Genomic DNA, 12,645 nt, shown 5'->3' with positions numbered 1-12,645 from the left:
TGTTCATATTATATATAAACTAATGACTGATTTTAATAAATACTTATGAATGAACTAAATAGTGTTTTGCTATTAAAAACATTTTTTATTTTGCATTAATTTCTCTGAGGTGTCCACTACAGTTGAATTGAAAACTGAGGTGTCCACTACTGTTGAATACATAATCATTTTTGTTTAACGAGAGTCCTTCTTTAACTACATAATTCCAAATCACAAACCTTGACAAACCAAATATTGCACAGAGTGTGTTACTACCAGAGACATGATTGAGATTAACTTCAATGAACAGAATGAGTAATTATATCAACACTTGGATGAATAGCTCAAATTTATAATTGAGTAAAAAAATTAATGAGAATACAACTATGAATTAAAGTAACTTATATGCTTGAAAAACATTTCTGACAGACAAATTCGATTTACCTATCAGCTTATCGAAAGAAAAGAAAAAAAAGTTCAATAAAACAACAAAAAAGAAAAAAAGGATATAAACCTCATCACGACATTGTTTTTGACACATTTGGCAATACCAACGTAACTTTTGCAATCCTTTTGATTTAATTCGATTTGATATAGCCTTTGGAGTCAAAAAACCAGGCTTTTCTTTTCCCATATTTAATTCTTTTATATTTGCTTATAAAATAATATAAATAACAATGAGAAATATTTATTTAATATATATTTAAATATATAATTATTCTAACAATTAACCATCTTCATGTGTTTTTAGATATAACTAATAACACAAAAATTATATTGAACAATATCAATATATTAAACAAAGTATATAAAAGCTAACAAAATACATATATATTACATATAATATATGATATTATCATATATACATATGTTTATTTAATAGATGCAAATTGGAGTGAAGATTGTTATTGAACCAGCGTTACCACTCAAGATTTTGAGAAAAACCCATGATTCTCCCTCCCAAAACCCCAGAAATACCCAAATTATGTAAACAGTACGCATTAAGTTATCGTGAAAAAGATTTTTTTCACAGAAATTTGCCCGCGATGACCGTAGGTAAAGGCGGCACTGTTAACAATATCATTAAGCCAAAAATATTAACTAAAAGTATGGTACGGTATACTAAATTAATTTACTAAAGAACTGAAAAAACCCGATTAGAGTTATTTACCATTTAAGTTAATTTTTATACTCAGAAGTTAAATTGTATTATAACTGTCACTTATAAGCGACTCATCGTTCCATATCGACAACTGGACAGCTGCTTGTGGAGTTTTAAAATATATACATATCTCTGCCGGCAACGTTCATCACGTACATCTTCGATCACAGTTCGGTTAGGTTTGAGTTGAGGACAAGCTCCATTCTTAGCAACTGCTCGCTTTGCCAATATTCGGTTTGCAACTGTTTCGCAAAGAAGCTTGTTTAGTTTTAATCAAGTTCATAATCGAAAACATTCTTTCTACATATGCTGAGGAGTGTGGTAATGCTTAAACGAAGTTTAAACGAATTTAAATGCACATGAAGTTAAAAAAAATTCTTCATATTATTACGTCAAATTTCTTTATATTATTAGCATTTGTTACTTCTTGTAATCTCAGCCAGTAAGATTGCCTGTAAGAATTGACCAGCACCATCAACTTTATCCACTGAAGCTTAGGATTGAAAATACAACTGTAGAGCATCCCATTATTCAAGGGCTTTCTTGATGACCGCTTCTTGGGACAGCCAATGTGTTTCACATAGCTTCAAAACTTTATGTTGCTGGTATTAAACTACACCTTGTATTAACTGGAACTCAAGCTTTCTTTTGCTAGTTAGTGAAAAATAAAAGCAAACATTATTTACAAAAGCTTCAAGCCACAATGGCAGCCGATTGCTAACAGCATTTGAACAGAGTGCAAATTAATGGCCAACACAGCCCATAACAAATACATATGGAATCTCTTTTTTCAACTGTACTTGAAAACCAATTGTAGAACCCATCATAGTTGTGCAGTTGTCCAGAGCAAAACTAATGACGTTGCTTAATGCGATGGCATGTCTGTTCAATAATTTCTTAACGGCAGCAAACAAGTCAAAACCCGACCCATCCTCAACCTCAAAAAGCTCGCTAAAGTGAGCAATATTGTACTGCACAACATAAGCGGCCTTGGTACGCTTCAATGTCATTTCTTTAGCAATTCCGCTGTCTGGAAACATCTGCTTACAGCATTCAACTAAATGGTCGGCTTGTAAAAACGTTGTATTATGTTTTGCCATGAAAGCCGTCAACAAGAATTCTGTTTTAGCAACTTTTTCTGGAAGGATGGATTATTTTAGCATAGTGAAAAACTTGTTGATGTTTAAAGTTTTGCTACTGGCTTCGAAATTTTTCAAATACTTCTGTGAGGCTTTATGTGCTAATAAAGAAGTTTCATTAACATTAGTTAATGCACAGGAACAGACCGTAAAAATTGTAGTACAGCAGTTACCAGAGTCCGATTTTATTCAAAACAAATTGAATTAAAAGCAACTTGTTCAACAGTTAAAATTTTATTAACTAAAGTTTAAAATTCGAATATCAAACTGTTGATTAAAGATAATTGCGTAAACCGACAATCAAATCTAAATCTAAGTTTTATCAACAAAAACCCCAAAAACGAAATAACCTAGATTTTGGAATACTTTGCAAATAAATAAAAAAATAAAAAAAAACACAGAAACCTAGATAGCAGTAAAAAAACCCAGATCTAGTGAAAAAAACTCAGATGTAGTAACACTAAGTTTTTTTCACTAGATTTGGGCAATGTTCAGAATTGAACATTGTCCCGACTTTTACGTTAGAGAAAGCAGCGCAAAACGTAATAGAGGTCCCCAGATGTCATGGGATTTACAACCTTTGGGACCCTAAGCCAAATTGCTTTTTGTGGCACTTTTTCAAAAAAGTCTAGAGCTTTCTTATGTCAATTTTTCATTTTTCTGCATAATAAAAATTGCATAAGTATACTGACAGTATAATGCTGTACACATATATGTAACTAGACTTTATAAATGCAAAACAAACAAAAAAATAAGTAATATTTCATAATAAGAGTAAATTTTAACAATCTTTTTACTTATAGGACTTTTTGCCTTAATTTTTTCTTGACAAAATTTATCTATTAGAGAGTTCGTATCAAGAAGTTTTATTAAATCAGCATTGATAGATAAAGTTGATAAATTATTTAAATTTTCTTGGTTCATATTTGATTTAAAAAAAACTTTTGATCAATTTAAGTCTTGAAAAACTTCTTTCACCGTAGCAATTTGTTATAATAAAAGCATAAAAAGATTCTCAAAACTGTCGCAAGATTTGGAAATGCAATTTCTAAATTTTTTCTTTTTTATCAGCTTTTAAATAAATAAGTGAATCATAGCGGTTTCTTGATATTTAGTTTTGATAAAGTTATAAAATTGCAAAATTTCATCAAACAAAAACATATCGATATCTTCATGATATTGTTCAACGAAATCTTCAACAATTTTCTTCAGCATTCACATGATCGATGTTCACATTAATCAAAAATCCAAAAAGTGTGCTAGATTCTTGATATGCAATCATCCTTTTATTCAAATTTGAGTGAATTGCATTGACAGCATTGATAAAAACATCTTTCTAAAATCTTTCTTTTGAACTTATTATAATACATTTTTTATGGTTCGGATCATCAAATAATTTTTTCTTTGTTTGATGTTTTCTATGTGAATATTCTGCGTTAGGAAGTAAATGTTTAGCTTCAGCTTCAAAATCGTCATAGTTGTCTTTCAAATTCTGAATGTAATCTCCAAGCAAAGATAGAAGTAAATAACACGTCAATCTAACGTTATTTTTGGATCTTGTAAAGCTTTTGACACTGAGTTTATTCTTTTTAGGATTGCATCCCAGAAAGTTGTTTGTACTTCAAATTCAAATTCCTCTATTTTTGATAGAATATTCTGTGCTTCAGCTCTAGCAATTAATTCAAAATTTTGATCTTTCAATATATCCGTGAAGGAACTCAAAATACTTTTAAAAGATTTTTCATGCACGTATCTTAGAACAACTCAAAGTTAATTGTGATGAGATAAGCCAAGCGTAGAACCTACTGAAATTCCAAAATATTTTGAAAATTTTATATCAGTCACTCAGTTCAAGAAGTCCAAGGAAATTTCCATTACTTTGTTCTCTAAACACTTCGTTGGAACCTCTATTTGCTAGATTTTTTTTAACCAAAGTACAAATTACAGCTATCACACTCTTCAAAACCATTCTCCAATATTGCTGTTCTTTTTTTGATTCTTCTTCAAGTTTGTTGTCCGATGTGTTGTGACTTCTTCTAATTAAATAAGCCATTAAGGCTTCTCTATGTTCAATAGAATTTTCGTGGCTTTTTAACAGTGAAACAACATTTTTCTAGTCTTTCAAACCAGTTGAAGCAAAAAAAAACTGGAAATTTTAAGAACCTTGCATACAAAGCAGCAAAGAGTTCCTTTTGCTGGCGAGTAAATCACGATCGTATTTCTCACCATTTGCTCTTTGGCCTTTGAAAAAAGATTTTGAAAAAAAGAGTGAAAAACTGTTTTGATTCATAGAAATCATTATCAAAGTTCTGAATAGTTTTTAGTCCTTTTGAAATCCAAAACAAAATATCTTCTTCAGAAAGATGTTTCCGTAAGCCAATGTCATCTTTTCTGTTGATGTTTAAGTTACAGCTATCAGCAATTTATTCAGGAGTACGCGTGACTTCTTGCAATTAAAGATCGTTTTCTAAAATTGGTTGTTCTGTTTCAATTGAGTGATTTTTGTGCTCTGTACTTCTGACTTTCACCAAAAACCATCAAGTTTCTGGATTTTTTCTAAATTCTTGTTCTTTTTTAGCTTTTTTCTTACGCTTTGGAAATCCACTTGTGTGTAATCATTTTCTAAATAAAATAAAATAGCTAAAGTAACAGGCTTGGTGGGGAAAGGCATGCAATCGCACTCTGTTCCTGATCACGCATATAATATTTAGTCGCCACAACTTGATCGAGGCTTTTTTAGATGTCGAATCTATTTATGTTTCCATCTATGTCCGCACAACAATAAGTTTTGAAAAAACACATGCTAAAAGAATTAACTTCATAGTTTTATTCTTTACTTAACAAATTTAAATACTTTTTACTTAAATATTAGGGCCCCCAAAAATCACGGGGTCCAAGGCCGCGGCCTAGTCGGTCTATAGGTAAATCTAAGACTGGTTATGGGATCTAAGTAACATTGTTTACAAAAATAAGTTTGATGTGTAAATACTAAGCTATTAGGTTTTGAAGAGATCCAAGTGATTACTTTTGCATGGAACAACCCCTTAAGTAACTATGGTATTAAAAAATTTGTCTGTTGACAATATATTTAGGATTATATTTAGGGTTGCTATTGTCTCAGTTTTTCCGTAGAAAAACGTAATTAAAGCTTAATTTAAATGATGCGCTCTTATATGTAAAACCGGGAAAGTGGTCACCCGAGATATATCTGCGTGAGAAATTAATAATGTTTCGTATAAATCTGTCAAGCAGTTTTCAAGATACTTCTTCCAAGAGGTTAATTCCACATTCTGCGGGTTTTTAACCTCTTGGTAGAAGAGCATTTCAATTTCTACTGTTTCATTTTAGTAAAAATGAAAATTAACATTGGTTTAACTACTGTTTTCATTTATGTTGTCAGTATTGTTATTTTATTTCTATTTGAATTAGCTTTTATTGGTCTTAAGTCATTTACATGTTGAAACATTTTATCGACTGTAATTACTGTTTGTTTCGAGTGTTACTGTGGATTTGGATTCCAATAATAATTTCTATTTGATATAAAGTATTGCATCAGCTTATATTACATTGATTTCGAAATTGCTCCCGTTTAGTTTTGTATAAAGGTTAACAGGTTCTTTAGCCAGTTGTGCGTAAACTTTGTAATTCCACTGTATCAAACAGTTATAATAAGCAGTTATAATAAATTTAGTTATAATAAACCGGAAGAAAAGTTTCAGTTTGTACAAGAATTTTTTATTTAATCAATTTATTGCAGTAAGCCATGTTCATTAGAAGTGTTTTCTCAAACTTTCTATTCTCGGACAGTTACTAATTTTAATTTATGTAAGCGATTTAAACAAAGCTTCCAAATTGAAAAGTATAACGTTCGCTGATGATACTAATCTTTTCTTATCCCATAATGATATTTATGAACTCTTTTAAACTACAAACAAAGAACGCAATAATATTTCTAACTGGTTTAAAGCTAATAAATTAACTTTAAATATTAACTAAACATAACAGATTATTTATCACTCCTGCGCAAAATAAAACATTTTTTACCAAATAATATGCCTTAATTTATATTGATGAAACTATTATAAATAGAGATACTGTTATAAAATTCTTTGGTGTTTATTGATCATGTAAGCACCAAAATTTCCAAAAATATTGGCATTTTATACAATGCCCAAAATTGTTTAAACAAATTAAGCTAACCCCAACTCTATTATTAATTTGTACACATATATATAAATTATGGAATCATTGCCTGAGGAAGTACGGAGAAAAGTAAATTACAACATCTTTATCGGCGTCAGAAACTTGCAATTCGCGTAGTTAATTATGCGGATCGCTTTTCACATTCAAAATATTTTTTTGAATGTGAAAACCAATAAATAAATACACATAAAGAAATATTAGCTTTTAAATTGAATCATTTTGTAGAACAAAGTTCAATCAATTTTGTATTGCATATCGTGCACCCCATCTTTGGAATAAAATAGTAATACCAAATTTTGATCCTTCTATTACTCTTCCTGATTTTAAAACTCAATTTAAAAAATTTATACTCTCTATGGACAACATTCTAAAATTCTACTAAAAATGTAAGTAAAAAGTATTTGTTAAATTTTCAGCATATATAAATATTAAAATGTTGGTAGGTTTTATTATGTTAGATACGTTAAATCTTCATACGTTAAATCTTCAATACATATATGCTATAAATAAATATTTTTACCTTTTAAGGTTCCGATGATAAGAACCTTATAATCTTCTTTCGGAAACCTAGCTTTATAATGTTAGTACGCTAAATTGTACGTAACGTATACGACTTATTATTTAACACGACTAACATTGTAAACTGAACAAAAAATGCAGCTACCTAAATTTAATTTATGTTTTACCTCTTTTTTCCTGAGACCATTTCTGATGCTTTCCTTAATTTCTGCAGGAAAAGGCCCAGAAAGACGTTTAAGTCGAAGATTCCAGTGTTTGTTTTTCTGGTAAAAATTAATGATCTGGAATCATTAGTTTTTCAAAGAAGTGTATTCTTCCTGTTTAATAAAAAACGTTTCCCATTGAACAGTAGCAAAGTTACTCGGTATTTTAGCTTGTTTTTGATACTTGCTGAGTAGATTTTTTATACAATCATTACCTTTTCTTGTCATTACTGGTCGTATAAATGTGCTTTTTTTTAAAGCACTAAAACCTAATCGATTAAAAGCATACAGTCTTGAGCTTCTCTGATAAAAAAAAAGATTTTAGATGCTGTTTGAAGAGGTTTTTTTTTTAAGAAAAAAAAAACCTATCCAAAAAACAGCTTTTTTAAAGTGAACTAAAACCTGTATTTTCAACATTTGCAAGTCTAACATCATTTATGCAGATAAAATATTTTATTTTTAATATTTATCTTAAAACATCTCTATTTAGTACAAACTTTGATATGTCAATTATCTAAAGACACTTTATAAAAAAATAAACAAACTCAAACTACCTTGAAAAAACCAGCAAACCGGCAAGAAAAGGAAGTGAAAGGAAAAGCTCTTATAAAGCAATATGGTAAAAGCCTTACTTCGGATTACATTTACATAATTACAAAACAATTACCTCGTTTACGTGACCTGATTAAGCCATGTAAACGAGGCTAAAACAAACCCCAAACACAGCCGTAAATTCTAGTAAAAAGGGAAGCCGGAAAATAATAATACAAGTTGATGATGCCGCAAAAGAATTTAAACAAGTTCTCTGCATTATGTGGACAACCTCAAAATAATTCCTTTGCATTGAGTTAAATTGCTAAGGATTTTTACAAATATCAGCAAATTACTTTGATTTTAAACTTTACTTATAAATACTTTATTTTGATTTGTACTTGCAAACTTTTAGCAAAACTTTATAACAGCGAGCTCTCGGTGACAAAACCTACTGATCTTGTTCGAGTTTCTAAGTTCTTTATTGTTTTATCACTAAGTGATAAAATAAAGAACTTATTTTTCAATTTTTACATATTTATTTTACACATATTTTAAATTTAAGAAATAAAAAAATGGTCTGGTCAGTGCAATAATATAAAATAATTTTTTGGAAATATTTCCAGAAAAACAGTTCCAGAAAGTCAATTTCAATTGTATTCAGTAATGAATCAAACGATTGTTTATATAAAGAAATTGGAATACAAATAAAGAAATTAAAAAAAAAAAAATTATATGGTTTTGACGCAAGTTTATATGCTTTTAATGCATATAAGTTTTATAAAAAAATTTTATATGGTAATATACATGTTTATATACTTAATTAGTAAAATAGTGCTTAATTTAAAAAAGAAAATAGTTTGCTAAGATTCTTAAAACCATATCCCAATTCTGAATTTTTGTCATATTAACTTAATTTTGTCATATTAACTTTTGCCATATTAACTTTTGTCATATTAACTTTTGTCTTATTAACTTGCTGCATAATATTACCCTTGTTATCACACTATTATCTTATTACCCTTGTTATCATACTAGTTTATGTTTTTATATTGACTTTATTAATTGTTTAATTTATTGTTAATTTTGTTTACCTAATCATTAAAAATGGCGAGACCTTTATAATTATGTTTATCATTTTAACGATAATGTTTACCATCTCAATAACTTGGCTTTATTAACTTTCCATTATTTTCTTTTTCCTTTTTAGCCTTTTGTATTTCCAACAAAAAAAAAAGTAAACATGATCAGCGTTTATTGCTAAATTTTAAATTATAAGAAAAAATATTTTTTTTATTAAAAATTCTTATTTTTTTATGGGTTTTACGCTTTTAAAAGTTTATTTCCGTCGATAAAAATGGTTTTGGTAAATGTAAGAGAAAGTTTCATACAAAAAAAAAGAAGTTTAAGTTTCAAGGTGTCTTGTTTTTTTTTTATTTAATACTTTTAATAATAAAAATTTTAAATTTAAAATTTTATATTTTAGTTATATGATGTTTACCAACAGCCACGCATACGTTGATTAAACGTAAAAACAATGCGTTGCGCGTTGCGTTAGCCAAACATCAACCGCCAACGTTATTTTTATATTTTTTTGGTTACAAATGCGACGTCGCCAACAACCAAAAAACAACGTCGGTCCAACGTTGTATATTAAGTAAGCATTGCGTAATATTTTACATTGATTCAACGTTGCATTTTACGTTGGTACAACGATATATTTTACGTTGGCGAAACGTTGTATTTTACAGGGTTATTTATTTTTATATGCCTGTCTATTCATTTTTAAATGCCTGTTTATTCATTCTTATATGCATATTTAGGGGAGAGTGGGGAGAAGTGAGACGCAGGAGAAGTGGGGCAGCCTGAATTTTCTAATTAGGAGTGATGCCTAAATACTGTTATTTAATATAAACAATTAAATTTCTTCCCCTCTATTTAGCAGAAATTGCTTTGTTTCCCTTCGTGCGTTAGAAGCCCTAATTTTAAAATGTGCTTTAAAAAAGTGTTTACATTGGGGTAAAGAGACAGAAAAAATAAATATTTATGCTCTGCTTACTCCCGTCGCCATTTGATTATTTCGATTGGTGAAAGCTCTTGAACATTTTTATGTCGATTAAGTGGTTTTATGATTTTATCAGTTTCTATTTAATAATTTGTGTTAAAATGTTGTTTTAAATTTATTTGTCCTACTTCTACTCACACTTTTCCCCAATGGCACTTGTCCCACTTTACCCCAATGGCATGGTTTCTCTAAAAGCAAAAATTTATATACTTAGTTATACTTGGCTGGAAACCTAAGGACATTGAATCGGTGCCTAAAAAGAAGGTTTATTCGTAAAAACTTATTTGGCTCAGTTTATACATCAAATAAAAAAGATATTACAATTAGTCTAAAAAAATTAAGGTGTCCCACTTCTCCCCACTCTCCCCTAATTATTCTTATATGCGTATTTATTCATTCTTATATGCGTATTTATTCATTCTTATATGCGTTTCAAAAAAAACAGTTTTTTCACAAGAAATTGTTCTTGTTTCCTGGTAAACGAAGTTAAAAATACTCAAGACAAAGACTTTTTACATTCGATGATGGTTTATTTAAGTTACAAACTACCTTCTTTTTCTCACTTAATTTAGTATTAGGTCTTTGTTTAATTTTATTATTAAATTTATTGATTGAATAAATTATTATTTATCTAGTTATTCATTTATCTAGACTTAAAATTAATTAATTATGATTATTATTAATACACAAATATTTACCTTATGGATCGAAGAGAAAATAACAGTGCCAATCAAAAAGCAAGGAATAATGTTACAAAAGAGCTCATTGAAATGCTTAAGGATTTAGTTGAAAGAAATGAATCTACATCAAGCATTTCCACTTCTCTTAATTTATCTTTAAAAAAAAATCTTTGTAAGCAAGAAGCAATAAAAGAAAATTTTTTTGCAGCAGGCTTCAACATGTCTCAGCCTACTATTTCAAGAAAACTCAAACGCTCGGATTTATCGGAAAGCGCGTTCTGCATGTGATAGAAGAATGAATCTCAACATCAATAACACGAGTTATTGATGTGCGCTATGCATTTGCAAGCAAAATTAACGGAGTTTTAAATGAAAAACTTATTTATTTAGATCAAACTAAATTTAATGTGCACACTAACAGCACATATAGTTATTTGCAAAGAGGTGAACCAGTAATTTTACAGTAATTTGCAAATCGTGGCTAGAGCGTTAGTTTGATTTGTGCTGTTTCAACAATTGGAGTGCTGGTTTATGAAATAAAAAATGGAGACTGGAATGCATTTCATTTTGTACTTTCATTACTACAATGTTAGCACCATCGGTTATAAAAGTAGATGTGGATGCGCCGGTGCATATGGTATTTCGTTATATAAGAAAGAGAAAAAGATTTTAGCAAAATAAATTTCCATAATCAAATTAAATATATTTGAATGAAAAATAGTTTTTATAAATTATACAAAAATATATTTGTATATCTGCTTTTCCTCGATGCAAACACAACTTTGATCCACTGTATATAATACAATGCATATGGATCAACGTCGATCCAATGTATATGATTTAACATTCATATACATCACAGTTAACACACTTACGTTGAGCAAAAGTATGCAAATACATCGCTTTTTTCTCCAATGGAAATACAACATCGATCCAATGTTAGTTTTATTGTATTTATATTAATGAAAACCTTAATAGTAACGTGATTAAAAATAGTTAGGAAAATTACGTTAACCAACGTATGGAAAAATAGCTAAAGTTGGTTGTGTTTCCGATCTAAACCTATTATTGATCCAATGTATATGGATTAACTTTGATCCAATGTTTATAACCCAACATTTATCCAAGGTGTATAGTTTAAAGTTGGATTATTTACATTGGATCATTGTTGATTCATATACATTGGAATAACGTAAGATTATATAAAGTGGATCAAGGTTGTGTTTGCATCGAGAAAAGACAGACATACAAATATATATTTGTTAGAATTATTTTTAATTCAAATATTTCAGTTGATTACGAAAATATATTTTGCTTCTATATTTTTTCTTATATAACGAAATATGAAGCCACAAGCAAAACAAACATGAATGATGCGTCTTTAATTATATGCCGACTCAGATTTATGATATGTTTAAACAAACGTATTCAGTAATGTTGATCCATCAAAATGGTTGAAATATGTAAGTATAATTTAATATGCAATTATCGCTTCTCGGCCTAATGGCTAAGATCAAGTGTAGTATCTGTTCTTATTACAGCTCCGGACCATCTCTCAATTGGTTTCGGTGTTGTTAGAAAGCAGAAACAGCACAAGATCGAAACCGTGACAGTCGATAGAGTTTCTTGGCGTAGTCGCTTTTCCAGTGTCTCCTTCTACGTCCGGAAATCTCAAAGCGCTCCGTCCACTCCGGACGTTAAATAAAAAAAAATAAACGAAAAGTTAAAATCCGAACTGTTGTACGATGCGAGTTCAAATCCTGCCACCGCCAACACCGCGCTGGGTTGGCGGTGGCAGGATTTGAACTCGTATCGTACAACAGTTCGGATTTTAACTTTTCGTTTAACATTATATGTATTTTTTTTTCTTCTTCTTTTTTTCTTTTTATTTTTCTTCCTTTTTTTTTTTTCTCTTTTCTTTTTTTTTTCTTCTTTTTGAGTAGTATTTCGTAGGTAAAATTGTTTGTCAATAACGGACGCTATTTTGGATTAGTCTTAATGACTTTTTGTTGCTGTTCCTATGCTAAGCCAACAATATCTTCAGATTTAAAAACATTGTATAGAATAATATAGCATGAAAATTCAAATAAAAAATAAGTACATATATACAATTATAAATGCGTTTAAGTATATAATATTTATTGTGTTTATATATATACTAAAA

General features: G+C 29.3%; 1 protein-coding gene and 1 pseudogene across 1 annotated transcript in view; one reads left to right on the top strand and one right to left on the bottom strand.

Moving 5' to 3' along the window:
- Positions 1 to 639, bottom strand: part of LOC100197823 (DNA/RNA-binding protein KIN17) — a 62,156-nt gene extending 61,517 nt beyond the window's left edge. Inside the window, exon 1 of the mRNA XM_065800968.1 lies at positions 494 to 639. Coding sequence (XP_065657040.1) covers positions 494 to 613 — 120 coding nt within the window. The 5' untranslated portion in view covers positions 614 to 639. The remainder of the gene's footprint in view (positions 1 to 493) is intronic.
- An 11,329-nt stretch (positions 640 to 11,968) lies between these two features.
- On the top strand, positions 11,969 to 12,035 carry LOC136082844 (U2 spliceosomal RNA; annotated as a pseudogene).
- Positions 12,036 to 12,645: the final 610 nt, after the last annotated feature.

The sequence above is a fragment of the Hydra vulgaris genome, chromosome 07, assembly GCF_038396675.1.
Source record: "Hydra vulgaris chromosome 07, alternate assembly HydraT2T_AEP".
Classification (NCBI taxonomy): domain Eukaryota; kingdom Metazoa; phylum Cnidaria; class Hydrozoa; order Anthoathecata; family Hydridae; genus Hydra; species Hydra vulgaris.
Note: the sequence above shows the minus strand (reverse complement) of the source record. Positions and strands in the feature narration are given on the sequence as shown.